The 19,297-nt window shown below is 36.2% G+C and overlaps 1 protein-coding gene across 7 annotated transcripts in view; it reads right to left on the bottom strand.

Moving 5' to 3' along the window:
• myo16 (myosin XVI) overlaps positions 1-19,297 on the bottom strand; it is a 231,488-nt gene that overhangs the window by 129,969 nt on the left and 82,222 nt on the right. For all 7 annotated transcript variants that reach the window (XM_079881644.1, XM_079881643.1, XM_079881645.1 and 4 more), the window contains exons 3-4: positions 14,117-14,187; positions 12,196-12,339 (exon numbers count right to left, since the gene is read on the bottom strand). In XM_079881644.1, the coding sequence (XP_079737770.1) occupies positions 12,196-12,339; positions 14,117-14,187 (215 nt within the window). The remainder of the gene's footprint in view (positions 1-12,195; positions 12,340-14,116; positions 14,188-19,297) is intronic.

The raw sequence follows: 19,297 nt of genomic DNA, 5'->3' as shown, positions 1-19,297 counted from the left end.
TGAATCAGTTTCAACTGATGCTGGTGTAAATCAAGAGTCTGTGGTTGAATCAAGAAATGAAAAAACTGTCGTTGAAGAGCATGGCGAACAGTTAGAATCGGCGAAAAATGAGTCTGTGAATAGTAAAATGGAGTTGGTCCCAGTGAGTCAGTTGTTTGATGTTGATTCTGCCACTGAAAATCCAAATAATGAGGGTAATGTTTTATTGATGGAAGTGGATCAAGTAGACCTGTTTAAAACACCCCTGAAAAGGAAGAAGAGAAATGAATGTATTGTAAATAAACAAGCAAGAAAAACAAAAGCACAGGCCTATGAAATTGACCAAGGTGCTGGAAGTGAGAGCGATTCTTCTGATTCCACTGCTTCAATCTGTTCTCAGAGTGATTGGCCATGTCACGACTGCAGCACTGAAAAAATCAAGATTTTTTTAAGAGTGACAAAAAATCTAAGAGGTGTACAAGTCGTTGATTATTTTCCAAATCTTAAAAGATTTGTTGAAGTGACTAAGAGTTCAATGAATGAAGGATGCTTCTTAGACAAAGAAGTGTATCGTCTGAAAAAAATTGTCACTAAGGTTCAAAATCAACTGAGTAATAGCGACAATGAAGCTTGATTTAATGATGTTTGGGGCCTGTCTCATACTCAGTTTTTTATGGCTAATCTTATCCTGTACTATGGGTGAATTTCGCATTGCCTCTTTAAATGTGAATGGAGCCAGAGATGTGAGGAAAAGATTGGAAATATATGAGGTAGTGAGACAGAAACAAATTGATGTTTTATTTATGCAAGAGACCCATAGTGATGATAAAAATGCTGTTGAATGGTTTAAAGAATGGAAAGGTTTATCTTTTTTAAGCCATAATACTTCTCTTAGTGGTGGAGTTGGTATTTTATTTGATAAAAAATTTGTTCCCAGTTCAGTTAAAATGGAAGAAATCATAAAAGGAAGAATTTTAAAAGTGATTGCGAACTTTGAAAAATATGTATTCATTTTTTTATGTATTTATGCCCCAAGTCAACCAATACAAAGAATGTGTTTTTTAGATACTCTTTGTAAAACTTTAGAAGAGTGTAAAGGGGAAGAATACTTGTTCTTGGGAGGTGATTTCAATTGTGCAGTAAGCAGTCTAGACAGAAATCATATTGAGCCACATATGCCATCACGTAGAAGGCTCATTCAAATGATTGAAACGCATGATTTAAGTGATGTATGGAGAAATTTTAACAAAGATGTTAGACAATATACTTGGGTTCATGCTCGAGATAACTTGTTATCATTAGCAAGGTTAGACAAGTTATTTGTCTTTAAACACCACCTTAATATTTTTAAAAGATGTTTTATTTCTCCGGTTGGTATTTCAGATCATAGTCTAATAGGATATGTTATCTCCATGAATTCTGTCAAGCCAAATAGTGCCTATTGGCATCTTAATACAACACTTTTAGATGATAGTAAGTTTAAAGAAATTTTAGAATGTTTCTGGATTAATTTTAAAGAGGAAAAAAATAATTTTCAATCTTTAAAGAACTGGTGGGATTTTGGAAAAATTCGAATAAAACAACTATGTCAACAATACACCCTGAATGTACCAAAAAAAAGACTAGATCTGTTCAGATTTTAGAAGCTGAAGTTTTGAGACTTCAAAGTTCAACACAAACTGGAAATCAAGACCTTATTGATGATTTTAAACTTAAAAAATCAGCTTTATCGGATCTGTTGGGGTTAAAAGCACAAGGAGCATTAATAAGATCACGTTTTCAAAACTCAAATGAGATGGATGCTCCATCCAAATTTTTTTTTGGGTTAGAAAAGAAAAATGGCCAACGAAGATTTATTAACGTTTTACAATCTGAAAGTGGGGTTTTACTTTCAGATCCAATTGAAATGCGTAAGAGAGCAGTCAGTTTTTATGAAAAGTTGTATAAAAATGAGTCCAAAGAAGATCAGTGTATAGAACAATGTTTCTTTAGAGATTTACCCCAGATTTCTGAAGAATCTAATGAGGATCTTAATAAACCCATAACATTGGAAGAGTTGTATAAGAATCTTCAAAACATGGAATGTGGTCGAGTTCCTGGAATGGACGGACTGCCAATTGAGTTTTATAAATCTTATTGGAATATAATAGGTGAGGATTTATTGGAAGTTCTAAATAACAGTTTAACTGAAGGATGTCTACCTTTAAGTTGTCGAAGAGCAGTTCTCACTCTTTTACCAAAAAAAGGTGACTTAACTCAAATAACAAGTTGGCGACCTGTTTCTTTGTTATGCTGTGATTACAAGATACTTTCGAAAGTGTTAGCAACAAGACTTGGTAAGGTTTTAGCAGAGGTTATATATCCAGATCAGTCTTATTGCATCCCTGGGAGGTCAATAATTGATAACATTTCATTAATTAGAGATATTTTTGAAGTAGTTAAAATATTTGGTTTAAATGCAGGCTTGATTTCCATTGATCAAGAGAAGGCTTTTGATCGTGTTGAACATGATTATTTATGGAAAGTTATGAAAGCTTTCGGTTTTAATTCGGCTTTTAGTGATAAAATCAAAACTTTGTATAATGACATTGAGGGTGTGTTGAAGTTTAATGGTGGCTTATGCGCTCCTTTTAAGGTTCATCGTGGGATCAGACAAGGTTGTTCTTTGTCCGGAATGCTTTATGCACTGGCAATTGAACCTTTTTTACATAAACTGCGAAAAGAGTTGGCTGGTTTAAAAATTCCAAAATGTGATAATGCAATCAAGTTATCGGCGTATGCTGATGACATTGTTGTAATGATCGAAGGCCAGAAAGATATACAAAGTTTAATAAGAGTAGCCAATGATTTTGAATCTATTTCTTCTGCAAAAATCAATTGGAAAAAGAGTGATGCAGTGTTACTGGGAAAATGGAAAGAAAAAACGCCAGATCTACCAGGTGGTTTAATATGGAAAAACAATGGTTTTAAATATCTGGGGGTGCATCTGGGTGATGAAGCTACTGTGCAGAAGAATTGGGAAGGAGTAATTGAGAAGATAAAAGGTCGATTGGATAGGTGGAAGTGGCTTAAATCAGCAATGTCTTATAGAGGAAGGACGATCATAATAAATAACTTGGTTGCATCCTTTTTGTGGCATCGGTTGTCTTGTGTTGATCCACCAACATATTTGTTGTCAAAGATACAATCAATTTTGATAGAATTCTTTTGGGACAAGCTACATTGGGTAATACAAAGTATTTTGTATTTACCAAAAGAGGAAGGTGGACAAGGACTGGTCCATCTGCAAAGCAGAACTGCTACTTTTCGATTGCAGTTTTTGCAGAGATTTCTAAAAACTTCAGAAAATGAAAGTTGGAGAACAGTGACCAGCAGTATTTTAAAATCTGTTCAAAAGATGAACCTCGACAAATCCTTGTTTTTAATGGATCCTAAAAAGATTGAAATTTCATGTTTACCTGTTTTTTATCAAAATCTTTTTAAGGTTTGGAGTTGTTTTAATGTGAAATCTGAAAATATAAACTCCTTATTTTGGTTGTTGGAAGAACCCCTGATAAATGGTGCGAGACTGGATGTAATGAGCACAAGCAGCACATTTACTGAACTTTTTATTCAAGCTGGAATCACAACTTTAAAAAAACTTGTAACTTTGGTGGGGGCTGAATTTGCTAATGCTGAAGAAGTGACTGCTTGTCTGAAGATGAAATCTGTTCGAACAATGGCTCAAATATTACAGAGGATGCGATCTGCTCTTACATCAGAGGAATCTAATATGCTCAAAGACTATTGTGAAGGACTTGTTTGTCCTAATGATTTGGATCCCTTTCCTAAAATGGTTTTATCCCCCAATTTAAATGATCATTCTGGAATTTTCCTACAACTAAAGAGTTTGTGTTTAGATTTTAATGATGTTAATGGAAAACAGTTGTATAAGGTATGTGTAAAGTTTTTTAACAAAAAAGGTTTACATAAAAAAGTTGATACACCGTGGCGTGATGTTTTGAGATTGAATGAGAATGTAAGACCAGAGTGGAGAGCGTTATATAAGCCACCATTAACTAAAAAAACAGCTGACATTCATTGGAGGGTTTTGCATGGAATAATTGCAGTCAATGCTTTTGTTTCTATTTTAAATTCTGAATCAAGTCAAGATTGCCCTTTTTGTTCTGAAAGAGAAACTGTTTTCCATTGTTTTACTTATTGTTTCAGATTAAAGCCTTTGTTTGAAATGTTAAAAGCAATTTTCAATTGTTTTAATGAAGTATTTTCTGTACAGATTTTAATTTGTGGCTTTAAATATGCGAGAAGTAGAAGTGGGGAATGTCAGCTGTTGAATTTTGTACTTGGAAAAGCGAAAATGGCTATATACATTAGTAGGAGAAATCATGTAGAACAAAGGAATGATAGTGATGTGGTACAGGTGTTTAAAGTAATGGTGAAATCCAGAATTGTTGTTGATTTTCGATTTTATAAAGTAATGAATAACTTAATGAAGTTTGAATCTATATGGTGTTACAGAGAAGCCTTATGTTCAGTTGTGAACGGAGAGTTGTGTTTTGCTTTAAATTTGTAAAGAATTAATTAATTGTGAAAAATTGTTTTTTTATGGTTGGTAATTTTTTATTGTAATAAATGTAATTTTGAAAAATCAAAAAAAATCTCTCTCTCTCTCTCTCTCTCTCTCTCTCTCTCTCTCTCTCTCTCTCTCTCTCTCTCTCTCTCTCTCTCTCTCTCTCTCTCTCTCTCTCTCTCTCTCTCTCTCTCTCTCTCTCTCTCTCTCTCTCTCTCTCTCTCTCTCTCTCTCTCTCTCTCTCTCTCATAAACAAACACACTCTCATAAACACACACACACATTCTGATAAACAAACATACACACAATCTCTCTCATAAACACACACACACTCAAACACACATTCTCTCAAAACACACACACACACACACACACACACACACACACAGTCTCTCTCGTAAACGTGCTCTCATAAACACACTCATACACAGACAGACATACACTCTCAAACGCAAACACACACATACTCTCTCATAAACGCAAACACAGACACTCTCTCATAAACACACACTCTCATAAACACACACACACACACACACACATAAATAAAGAATTAATTAGAATGAAAACAAGTGCTAAATTGTAAACCATTCTTGGTGGCATTTTTACTTTTTTTAGTTATTTATGCCGATTTATAAATAAATAAATAAATAAATAAATAAATAAATAAATAAATAAATAAATAAATAAATAAATAAATAAATAAATAAATAAATAAATAAATAAATAAATAAATAAATAAATAAATAAATAAATAAATAAATAAATAAACGTTATATAAGTGTTGAATAAGTCAACTTTAACTGTAAACAAACTGATTGTGTTAAGTAATCCAAGTAAATAAATACAAACTCGAAAACAAACTTGCAGTGTAAGTGTTAAAAGTCTGTAAATAATATTTTTGTGTAATTGTACAACAGTTAATGCGCATTATGCATCATGAACAAAATGAAAAACATTTATTAATCTAGGTTAATGATCATCTATACTATTTTTGGTGTCAATTCACGTTAGTTCATAATACATTATCAAATTTATGAATTTAAATAACTTCATATATTATTATAGGGATATTACAAATTGCTACTGAATCAAATATAAATTAAATAAATATACATTTTATTGTTAAAAATCTAATAAAAAAAACACTGAAAATATTAAATAAAATTATCACGATGCAACAAATATTAATGTTCCTAATGACAGGCTTAATTTTCTATTTTCTTTAATCTTCCAAATATTATTATTATTATTATTATTATTATTATTATTATTATTATTATTATTATTATTAATAATAATAATAATAATAATAATAACAATAATAATATAGATTTTAGGGTAATAGTCACAAGATTCAACCGTAGAAACTCGGCAGATGAAAACTGGAAATATATTTATTTATAATATTTAGAGAGTCTCGCTAACTAAATGACTAGATGGTGGAAGACACGGCTTCATACGTCCTGCCATTGACGCGAAATGGAGAAAAAACAGCAAGGCCGCTGAAAAGTAATACGGAGAAGATGGAAAAGGTGTATCCATGGCAACGGAGACAACCCTTTCTACACAAGGCAAGGCAAGGCAAGGCAAGTTTATTTATATAGCACATTTCATACACAATGGCAATTCAAAGTGCTTTACATAGAAGAAATTAAAATAATAAAAGAAATAAGAATAATTAAAACAGTTTAGAAAAATAGAATAAAATACAGTACAAACATTCGGACGAACAGTGGCACAGTGCTCATTCAGTAAATGCACAGCTAAACAGATGTGTTTTGAGTCTGGATTTGAAAGTGACTACAGTAGGAGCACGTCTGATCTCCTCTGGAAGCTGGTTCCAGCTGCGGCTGGCATAATAGCTAAAAGCGGACTCGCCATGCTTAGAGTGAACCCTTGGTATTTCTAGCTGATATGATCCTAATGATCTGAGTGATCTGTTGGGTTTATATTCTGTGAGCATATCTGCAATGTATTGAGGTCCTAGGCCATTAAATGATTTATATACCAGTAATAATACTTTAAAATCAATCCTAAATTTAACTGGGAGCCAGTGTAAAGACCTGAGGACTGGTGTGATATGTTCATATTTTCTGGTTCTGCTCAGAATCCTGGCGGCAGCGTTCTTTATGAGCTGCAACTGTCTTATGGTCTTTTTGGGAAGGCCAGTGAGGAGTCCATTACAATAATCCACCCTGCTGGTGATGAAAGCATGAACAAGTTTTTCTAAGTCTTGTCTGGAAACAAAGCATCTAATTCTTGCAATATTTTTCAGATGATAGTATGCTGATTTAGTTATTGCTTTGACATGACTACTGAAACTAAGGTCTGACTCTAGTGACACACCGAGATTCCTGACTTGATTTTTAGTTGTTTGACCCCTAGAGTGAAGGTATGCGTTCACCTTGAGAACTTCATCTTTGTTTCCGAACGCAATGACTTCAGTTTTGTCTTTGTTTTACTGAAGAAAGTTTTGACACATCCAACTGTTGACTTCGTCAATGCATTGGCACAGGGAGTCAATTGGGCTATAATCGTTGGTGACTCACCCGCAGTTAGAGGCAGAGACAAAAAAGGTTAAAGGTGCTTGCTTGAGGAGAATCCATGTTTGTTTTTTTTTCAATACCATTCAAGAGCCAAACAAAGCTGCATTAATCCACAGTCATTTTGTGTAAGCCTCTGACGAACAGCTAATCAAACAATGACATGTCAGTCAGGCTTAAGGTGTCAATCAAACTGTCCTGGATACAGAAAGGAGGTGTCCTATTCAAAGCATCCTGTGTCTTAGTACATTAGTGTTCTAGCATGTGTTTACTGAAAACTACAGCAATTCTTTTATTAATGAATCAGTAATGAATGAGTCATGAATTTGATGTTTGAGATGGCAATCACTGATGCTTCTGCTCCATTTGCCATTGTCAAACTGTAAATGTCAAGAACAGATATGGACTAAACTCAATACATTTCAACACTTGTCATAACTGAAAAAGGACGGTCAAAATGCCTACATTATTCTGTGCACTGCACATTTAGGCAAAACTAGTATTTTCACACTGCAGTACAAATACCGCAGAAAAAAATCCCTGTACATGATCTTGTGCTTTTCTTCTCAAAGATAAAGACTGTGTGCTTTCTTGGTGCATCAGACAGCAAAAGAGGTTTTAGTACAATGTGTGTGTGTGAAAGGTTTGTTTTAAAAAGAGGCAAGGCCATGTCCAACATTAAGGAACCTTCAGACTCACGAATGGAAAATGTCTGTGTGTGTAAGAAAGGATCACGTCTTCATGCAGTTAATTAAGTCTTCACGTTATCTCTGCTGTACGAGAGCTCTGCACAAACTGGCTTGCATACTTTTATGCAAATGAGGCCTACTTTCAGAAATATTCATTCATACAGCGCCGAGGAGTTGTTCACACACACGCGCCAAATCTGTTGTGAGTACTATCAAAGAGAATGCTTCAAAGCGCAATGGCACAGTTCACATGCAGATGCTCAAACACACTTTCTCCCACAAACACACACAAAGAGGGAGATGATGTAGCTGGTTTACATTCAGAAATATTGACCTCAATTTTGCTAAATATCACGCATTCCTTATGTGTCAATTTATGGCACACTGTATTGAATACAAAGATAAATAATTAAAAATGAAGGGGCCAATCACAGAATGCATTTTGCATTCCACTGCGCTGCTTTTACATTGTTTTTCTATGTAATACAGTTGTATAGTCATATAGTTGGATATGTTTGAGTGTTCTCATCTTTGCAGCATCATGCGCCAGATGCGTCGTTACAATTAAAAAAGTTACTCACATTACTGTAAATCTATTGTAGATTTCAGTCGACTAAAATCGTATGATGTTTAGTCGACTACAACTAGACAAACAATTCAGATGACTAAAATATGACAAACTAAAAGGCATTTTGGTCAAAAAGACTGACTAAAACTAAAAAATGTGCAGTCAAAATGAACACTGCTGGTGATTTGAAGGAACATGGGGTTTGAGCCTATACATCAACAGAATGAAGAGGTTCAGGTGGGATTAGCTCCCCCATATTAAACTGCAGATAAAGAAAAGGCTAAACATTATATTATAGATAAAATTTCAGCTGTGATACAGACTGTACTATATCTCTGCATCCAATCTGGATGTTATGATTTAATGTAGCTAAAAAAAACAATGCAGGTGTTGTGTAAAAAACATCTGTAGTAGTAGTAGTAGTAGTAGTAGTAGTAGTAGTAGTAGTAGTAGTAAAGTGTATTTTTGTCCAGTATTCCTAAAGGAGGTCTGAGATTGAAGCGAGCTGGCAGACGCACATGGATTGTTGCTTCACGCTCCAATGAAAATCAGGTCGAAAGTGGTCTGGAGTCTCACACACACACACACTGAAAAGTAGAGCAGGCATAGCTGGTGTCTCCGCAGCGCACATTCAGAATAACAATAACCAGATGATAGTTTTCTTAGAGAACTCGCTGTGTATTTTCCACAGATACATGAAGATCGTGAGGTCTAAATGCAGGAAATGTGGCTTCATGTGTGATGCGTGAGCTGGCACACTTTCCATTCTCTCTTGATAATAATGAAATGATTCAGTCATTAATTTGAAGGATGAAGAAGCTCACTGGGTGAGAAACAGCTCGTGTAGGAATCTTTATAAATGGGTTTGGATTGAAGGGGGCGAATATCTTCCCCTGGCATGTTCCTTTTTAGATTCTCTTCAGAGATAAACTCTGATTCATACTCCGTTTACACCCCAAGGCTCCTAATTTGCGGAGGATATGCTGTTCAATGACAAATTAATGGTATAAAGGTCCCTTTTCCTACTAGAAGTCAATTTTAGATTATATTAGGACTGCAGTGGATCACAGCCAACTCTCACACTCCAACTCTCCCGACAAAATCCAACAAATTATTGCTGGCAGTAAATCTCATTCAAACTTTTTCCTCACCAAATGCAAAGTAACAAATCTCAAACGTTATTTATAGTGATTTTAACTTGCAGTACTGTACGGTTCACAGAGGGCATTTGGTGGCAAATTTGTGCCAGAAAGTTTGAGAGAAATGTCTGTCTCATCCATTCTTGATCAGTGAGATTCAAAGACGGTGAGATTTCCGCCAAAACACTCAGTTGGTGTAACATCCACCGCAGAGCTGTGTCGAATCGGCCACTTATGCAAATTAAAAATGTTTTATGCAAATAAATAAACCGCACATTTGAGAAATATGACCCAATCATTCGTGGTCTATCGGTGCCCATAGCAAACAGGCTACAGTGCATCTGCATGCTGTGCTGTACTGGAGGCAATAAGCAGAAAATCTTGAGCTTCTTCTCTCCACTCTAACATTTGGAGAAGAAATTCTCCTTAGGAAAGACGCTCTTTGAAGTCACAGCGCTAAAAATAACCCAGATATCCCTGTTACTTTGAGCTTTCCCTGACACGCACACAGAGTGAGCTTTCACTGACTGGCACAACAGTGGAAAGAACAACAGTGACACACTTGTGTCTTAACTGTCTGTGAATTCAAGCGGGAGTCAATATTAGTGTTCTGGTTAGGGTAGCACAATATAACAAAAAAAAAAAAAAAATTCACAATATGGCTTGGTGTGATTATCAAATCGCAAATTCGGCTCCGCACAATCTCTGCATTTTTCTTATAACATGCAACGCAATGTGTGCCAACCATTTTACCAGATTTGTAGTGGGAAGCGTTTATGAATGTTGTTCCCAAAAAAAAAGGGCTCACTGCAGTTTCCCACCAGAATAAAAGCATGATGGATATAACATTTGAAATAAAGATGCAATTAAGAAATTAAGACATCAATATTAGTATTGTAATTTTACTAAATGTTTGCTAAGTATAAATATTTTATTAAATACTTTGATATTTTTTTTTTTTTTTACAACAGTATTACTACAATAGTAATACATATAATATTTTATTATTTTTTATTTAAAAATTAATATTATCATTATTTGATAGTCATATTGAATTGGAAAAAAAACAAAAAAACAAACAGTGGTCTTTGAAACCTCAAGTGAAAAGACTTTATGGTTACTGAAATAGGTTTGAGTTGGTTATTATAGCATAACCATGTGTGAACACATAAATTTGTCAAGTTTTTCCGAAACCGTTCAGCCCAAAAGGGATGGTCTTCAGAGATTTTTTTTTTTTTTCGTATGCACACCTCTAAAAAAAAAAAAAAAAAAAAAAAAAAAAAAACTCCAATCGTTAGAGAATTATTAATTATTTCTTAAAATAGCTATTTAATTGATCTGCATTTAAAAACCATATTGAGAAACAAATCAAAATGTCCTTTTTTTCCTCAATAGCAACTCTTGTTCTGGCGTATGAAGTATTGGGCTCTAAATAACTTGATATTAAAATTGTTTAGAAGCACATTTAGGCAATAGAAGTGTTCATTTTCACAATCCAATCAATTCACGATTATGTCGCATTTCAAAAGTATAAAGGGTTGCAAACAGTAAAAACAGCCTCAAAATATAAAAAATAAGCAATAAAACAATTAAAAAAATCCTGTTCCAGAAACACTGAAGACATTCTTGTCAGTGTAAGTTAAAATCACCTGTTTGTTTGTGGTAAAGTCAGCGGTCTGACATGATTGCGTGCTGGCTGAACACAGCCTGTCTAAAGACGCAGGGAAATCCTGATCCTGCCTGGATCTGTCAGCACTGTGGAGGATTACGCTCATCTGATCCGGCATGTCCAACATACGATAGAACTTAACTTGCTAGTTGGAAGCTTACCGGTAGTTGGATTTCCTCCTTCAGGAGAGATGTGTATGTGCCTCTAATTTTATTTATTTTTTACATCCGACTGCAACTTGATACATGTTTGACTTTAAAAGTACTTCTGTCACCATTTACTATATGTCATTTTTTCCTATGGAAACAAAAATACACATAAAATATCCTTTCCGCTCTATACCACATAATGATATCTGAAGCTCCAAAATGCTCCACCTGTGCTCGCCGATTACATCTAGGCTATAAGTTACTGAAACACACACACACACACATCTATCAAGGCTGGTCAGGAGTGTGGTGTGTCAAGAAGCTCATTAAATTCTCAACACCCTTGGTGAGAGAGCAGATAGGTAGGCCGTCATGTTTTTCATCTCTTCCATCTCATTTTTTACTTTCATCCTTCAGTACACAAACCTCTTAATCGTATTAAAGAGAGGTGTCACAGATGACACAGTCGAAGGGAAATAAGAATTCTCTTTAAAACCCCATTAAAACACTTGACAAGTACGGTTTTCTTTTCTGTGTTGGCCCTGTAATCCCTGAAGAAAGCGATCTGTTAACTACAGCATATTTTTGATTTTGTATATGCCCCTGAATGCAAGATAAACCATTAAGATTTTAACTCACTTTTTCCAGAACAGAAACAATTGTCGTTATGTGTTTATCTGTTATACTTTAAAGTGAAATGTGAAGTACACTAGCATATCTCAAAGCTAATAAATATGGGCTAAAAGATTTGATTTGATGGTGTCTGTGTGCGGTGAATTCGTATTGTAACACTGAAACAAGCATTTTCTGTAAATCTGCTTTGAAACAGTATTGTGAAAAGCGCAAAATACATTTGAATTGAATAGACTTGGATTGTATTCCTCACCAGCAGTAGCAGCAGCACCATATCTGCGTGATCGCAGGCGCAGGCCACATGCAGGGCGGTCCAGAGGTCCTCATCCTGCAGGTTGACATTCAGTCCCTTCTCTATCAAAATCTCTGCTGCGAACACATTGTCATGGCGGGCACACTGCAGAGACAAAAGAAAGAGTCCCAGTCACAGTGGCGCAATCTAACAGGAATCTCAAAATCCCAAAATATTTGACCAATAATGGTTTTCACAAATATATCAGAAGAAATGCACTATATTTAGTACATGCACTTACTGCATTCATTAAAAACCTAAGAAAATATTGGGCAATAGTATAAAGCAACTACATGAGTGAGGTTAGATTTAGGGATATGTTCGGAGTTAGTACCTAGTTATTACCAAGTTATTGTAATTACTATAAGTGCATAGTATGTACATGCAGAATAGGACTGTAAAATAAAGCATTTCCGCAATGTTTCTTGAGCATCAAACGAATTCTCATGAGAACATGTTAAAAGTCATTGCAAAAATGGCTCTGAAAAACATTAAGTACACATGCTTTGATTTGACTTGCATGTCCAAATACTTTCTGCACCCACTGTAATTTTAGAAACATTTGATTGAATATCTTCCTCAACTAAACTTAAACCATTTTGCCCAAAAACAAACTTTCCGATAGCTTTAGTGAATAAGTGCTGAACTCCATTCAGATAATATTTAGCTATTCTACTATGCATTTAAATGAGACATTTAAATGGACTAAAAAGATTTAGCCCTTTTCACATTAGATAATGACATTAATTGCACAAAGGCGGAGGTTGATTTCAGTTAGAGGTGCAATAATCAAGTTAATTACATATATTGCATTGGGTATGAATGGCTGATTTCATATGTTGCACCCTAAAAATGTATTGTTTTCTGTTTGAGCATCTCTGACTCCTAGAGAGTGCCAAGACTTAATTAAACTATATCCAATTACCACTGAAATTGGATTTGTTTCTGTTTAGCTGTACTATACCCTGGCGAACCCTTTACATTTATTTAAGTCTCCTATGGTCATAAAATTAACTAACAAAAATTGAGTCATCCATCTTGCTTGAGTGTAGTGCTCACACACTGGACCAGGTCTATTAAAGTCAGTGTCACCGAATGGTGTCAAATATTTCCCAGAGTTACAATGAACCAACTAAAGGGAATGTAATGGATGCCTACCATTTAGTTGACAAGCAGGCATTGAACAGAACATGTAGGTGTCATATATAACCAGTAATTGTCCAATAAAGGAAAATGAATTAAGATCTTCAACCCTCCTATGCTTTTAAAAAAAATAAAAAAATAAAAATAAGGATAAAATATTGGCTGTTGGCGGTCATATTTGACTGGGAAAAGAGTGTTTTTTTTGTTTGTTTGTTTTTTGCATTGAGGCTGATAGTATATAGATCTTATTCAATAACTTTAAATATAAAAAGTTGAGTTGCTTTTCCATTCATTTCCAATGGTTTATCAATTTTGACCACAAACAGCCAAGGTGTGACCTCAAAAGAAGTGCTTTTTTTATATATATATATATATCTAAACCTTGAACCAGTCAGATTGAGCAAACCGTTTTTATATTTAAAATAAACAAATTAAATTAAATTGGTCAAACATGCCTGACTATCTTTAAAGGTTTAATATGGAATGTGCATTCCAGGTGTGGCTTCAAACATGCCTTGTCCATTCTTAATTTAAAGTCAGAACATTTTATACAATTATTTTAAGTCTTTGTAATACTTTGTAGAGGACCTCAGAGGTAAAAGGAATTGAGTATTGGGCCACTGCTTTAAAAAAGGGACAGGTAGAATTCCTGCAGAGGACATCACAGTCAGCTGAATGACAGCTCGAGAGGCAATGCACATGTATCTGAATTTGTCAGAGCTTGTCCTTATGTTCTTACCAGATGGAGCAGAGATCCTCCTGAGGATATCACTGTGTTCAGGTCAGCCCCCTCCTTCAGCAGCCTCAGCACTGGAACAAAAAAAAAAATGCAAAGAGGGATGAATATATCTGCAAAATGAACACTTCATAAAATCTTAGGGACCCATTCTGCACATAGTGAGGAAATATGATGAATTGTTAGGATCTCTAAAGACACTGGAGTACCTAGAGTGCTGCCTAGCGGTCTATTGCCTACATAGGCTCCAGCCTGGTAAGGCAGCATCCTGACTGAAATGGAATCTCGCAAGTAACTTCGAACACCGCACGTAGATGGAAACAAATAGTAGATGACCAATAGTTTGTTGTTAGCATGTTGCTGAGCACACTAACACTGTAATAACTATAATAACGATAACTTCACAGAGGAACAATATAGCTGGAATCACTTTCACAGTGATTGTTCCTAATGAATGAATGATACAAAATATTGACTGCCAATCAGAATTCACCGGACTTCAATAAGCTGAAGCATTTAAAGCAGCAGATGACTAAACAATAATAAACAGAATGCTAACATTTGTTGTGGACGCTAATATTGGTATTGTTATTGTTATCTTCATAGATACTGTTATTGCAGTGAATGGGCCTTTACAGTCTAGATCTGTTTTGACCTTAACCATCAGACTCTGTTGACAGCCACTAACTGAGTCTCTGTGGCAGTGTCTAGTGCATATTGGCAGTTTCATCCTGTATTTCCCTCGGGCCTGAATTTAAGTGCACTACATGACACACGGCTAAGCCCCATTGAATTTAATTACTGAAGTACCTATCAGACACTTTATAATGATTCCCACCAAAATGCATCAAAAAGAGTGTTCCTTACATGGCATCTACTGTAAATGAGCACAGTACAGAAGGGAAGGAACTCTATGTTGATCCCGAAAATGATGATAGAATATAAATGATAACTTGTGCATACAAACACTCATACAAATGTTGGTATATTCCTGAGGGATTTTTCAGCTCCATAACGTGACAACATACTAGTCTGGAATTGTATCTCAAACATGCTCAGTGGGGAACAAATCTGCTTACACAGAGAAATGACAGAGGCTCATATCATCTCAGCCAAGGTTTAAATCACTAAAGAGTGAAGAAAAGACAGATGTGCACACAAAAACAAAAACGTTAGCATCAGCAGGTTAGCCTACTGAGGCTATCTGGCATGCACTCAGGCATATCGAAACGAATATCTATTCAACGGATCATTATGCCAGAAAGGAAGGCATTTTAAACAAACACACAAGGAGAAGAAGACAAAAACGTACTGTAAGAACAATAACCAAGAACAATGGGAATAACAATGATAACTATATTAGCATCCACACCAACGCTAAGGATCATTCTGTTTATTATGACTGTATGCTGCAGTTGTGTCAAGCTTGATTATTTAAAGTCGGGTGGATTCTGATAGGCTATCTATGTTTGTATCGTTCATCAGTTGGGGGAAAAAAAGAAAAATAGTTCAGTGTTTTTGGTAACACCTTAGTTTGGGGACCAATTCTCACTATTAACTATTTGCTTATTAGCTTGCATATTACTAGCATATTGGCTGATTATTAGTAGCCTACTTATAAAGCACATATTGATGCCTTATTATGATGGGGAGTAAATGCAATTTGGTTACACTTTATTTGAAGGTGTCCTTGGTACAGTGTAATTACACAATTACATACTGTGTAATATCCATTAACAACACTGTTTAGTTTTAGTTGCTAGCAATTGTGTGTAATTTACTGTTATTACAATAGTAAATACATGTAACAGTCAACAAGGACACCGTTCTCCATTTCCTTGACAGTCTTGTCTATGGTAAATGTATATTGGCTGTGGCAAGTGTGTTCTTAAACGCGAGTGTGATGGATGGCTCAGAGGCTGAGTGGGTGAATCTCAGAGATCACTCAGCAATCCCTATCAGGAAATTGAACACCGCTTTGGATTATACAGAGCTGCCAACACAGGAAAATAAAAATGAATGAAGATCCCAGAGAGGAAATGAGGCAGGGTGTAAGGCTTGTAAAGGACACTGTCTGATGTACGCCAAAGCAATTAAGGGCTATTCAGTCATAAAAGAGTTGCTATGCAGTGTGCCAGATTAGCTTGATGTAGCTAAGAAGCAAATTTTGTCAAGCACCATAACACAATGATGGCCGTGCATCTTAAATCACATGAACCTTCGCCACTGCAAAACATGCAATCAATGCTAATCACACAAGCCTGCCAGGCTCAAGTCTTGCAAGCTTCATTGGAAAGATAAGCTAAGACAGATCAATAAGTCTTAAAACTAATAAATCTGTACCGGAGTGATTTCTGCATGACACACGTGTGCTCGATTCACTACTTGCAGGACAGAGTGAAGGTTAATTACAATGCAACTATGAAATTATCGTTCTGGTTATACACCCCTACCCAAGCTTCAATATTATGACCCACACAGGAGTAGTTACTGCCTCAAACAGATGTGCTTGTGGATGACCCCTGATGATGAGTGTTTGGCCGGTTTATTCAGATTACCTATTTATGCATGAGAACATGCCCACTCTGAGTAGTGGTGGTGAAGTAGAGCAATTCATGCTAATAATACAGTCTGCACTCGTTCATATTTATGAGGTGTTGTTATAGCAATTTGACTCAGCGATATGCGTTGCTGGCTTGTTTGTTAAACCCAATAACGCTGAATGCTGCAAAATCATCTATGTGACCTCCATTATGCTTTGCGCAATAAGCAGCCAACAAAAAAAAAAACATCAGCTTTAAGCAAGGTGTACTATCCTCACGCCATTACTCAAACAATGCCCAGGAGAACAAAGTTAAAAAACTATGAAAAAACAAATACACTTACAACTACAATGAGCGAATACAATTACAGCTGAAATGGCTATTGATGGAATCATGTAGTGTGCGAAAATTGATTTGCTTTTAATACAGAAACATCAGTCCAATCAACTTCAATCAATGCTATTCACATAGAATCCAAGTTAGACACTCAGACCCATTATTAATCAACTTGGTCAATCTGCAGTCATTAGCAGTCAGGGAGCTTAATTCATTTCCCAAGTCTCTTTGCTCTAATGAGCACCAGGAAAGTCTCTCATCCCTAGGGCAAATTCTTCATCATGCTTCCATTACTCTTGGGTAGACGTTTTCACTTTCCCTGTTTGTTCACCATTTCCTGGTTTTAGCTGCTAAAGGGATGGAAGAAGCCCCCCATTGAAAAAAAACGCATATTAATGCAACAATATTTATTATGGCCTCAGATTCGGGAAAATTACACCTACTTTTTGAAAAAAATAGATGGTGTTCTGGTATTAAAGGGGACAGTTCACCCAAACATTCTGTCCTAATACATTTGGGATGTACTAGAAAAAAAAAAAAAAATCCCCACAATTTGATATTTGATATATTTTATACTGTTATGGATATGGTAATTCACAAGCTGCATATGCAATACAGAGCTGCTTCATTATACTAATAAGGTTATGGTTTTGTTTAGGTTTAGTTGCTAATAATTATGCATAATTTACTGTTATTACTATAGGAAGTATACATAACAGTTAACAAAGACACTGTTCTCCCTTACCTTGGCAGCTGTGGCAGCATATGCAATAAAATAACTTATTCATCGCTGACATGATAGAAGACATTGCAAAAGTTGTTTCCTACAATGGATTGTGAGAAAATATTCACCTCATTCAACGTTCTTCTTTATCCCGTTACTACTACGTGTGAGAAACCGCTGCAAATAATTCAGTGCATGATTGAACTCTCTGCATGAATCAAGTTGAATTTTAAACTTTTTCATTTGACCAACTAAGTCAATATATTCTCAAATCTGGCCTCGGTAAGGTTAAGGATACAAATGTAGCTTTATTAGGGTAATCCAAATAAGTAATCCAAATAAGTAATCCAAATATCAGGGCAGACAGAGACCTCAGGAGCGACTTCCGTGGTTGTATCTAGACAGACAGTGAGTTCATGAGCAGAAGCCACCACCTCGTGCAAAAGTAGATCATGTGCCGCTGCCTCGGAAGAAGCGTACACAGCCCAGACACATAGAATGGCCATTGCCGGACTCAGATGCACTGGACACTAGGGTGATGTTAGGACCACTAAGATTTAAGCCGCATGCACTGACATAAGTGGTGGGTCCGCCAAACTAGAAGCTAGTCTCGAACGCCTTAGTAGCTTCAGGTGCAGTGTCCATGATGGCTGAAGACTCTGGCTTGGCGTCCATGACGACTGGAGATTCTGGCATGGTGTCAATGATGACTGAAGGCTCCGGCATGGTAGCCATGATGTGAAGATGCTCTGGCGTGGCAGCCATGTCGTGAAGAGGCTCTGGCGTGGCAGCCATGTCGTGAAGAGGCTCTGACGTGGCAGCCATGTCATGAAGAGGCTCTGACGTGGCAGCCATGTCGTGAAGAGGCTCTGACGTGGCAGCCATGTCATGAAGAGGCTCTGGTGTGGCAGCCACCAGAGCCACCGTGAAGAGGCTCTGGACTTGGGACCACTGGACTGGAAAGCGCTGGGAGCACTGGACTAGCGATCACCAGACTTGGAAGCGCTGGATTCCTTTATGGGCCAAGCTCTGTGGCCATCGAAGCTTGATGCACAATGGATCCATATTCGCAAACTCTTCTGTCACAAACCGCTCTGACACGGAGATTGAGGATCCAAATGCAGCTTTATTAGTGTAATCCAAAATCAATCCAAATAACAGACTAGAGATCAAAATCAAAGGGCAAACAATACTAACCACAACTGAGTCCAAATCACAAGAACACAGGGAAATCCAGGAAACCAGACAGAAGATCAAAACCATAAAGATAGAGCTCAGAATTGCAGTGTGACACTAAACAAGACTTTGCAAAGAAAGAATAAAAGCACAGGACTTATATAGGCAAACAAATGACACACAGCTGAACCTAATCAAAAGATTATGAATTCAGGCAATGGGATCTGGGAATTGAAGTTCATGAGTTAGTCGGGAGGAGTGCCCTCTGGTGGATATTGCGGGCACTCCAGCTGGTGGATGTAACAACCAAAATGTCAGAGCTGCTCTTTACCATTGAATGAAAGTGCTATTAGCTCCAAAATGGGCTATTAGTCCAAAATATGACTAAGAATCTCATAAAAGCAT

The sequence above is a fragment of the Squalius cephalus genome, assembly GCF_949319135.1.
Source record: "Squalius cephalus genome assembly, chromosome: 9".
Lineage (NCBI taxonomy): Eukaryota > Metazoa > Chordata > Actinopteri > Cypriniformes > Leuciscidae > Squalius > Squalius cephalus.
The sequence above is the reverse complement of the archived record's forward strand: the minus strand, read 5'-3'. Positions and strand labels throughout refer to the sequence as shown.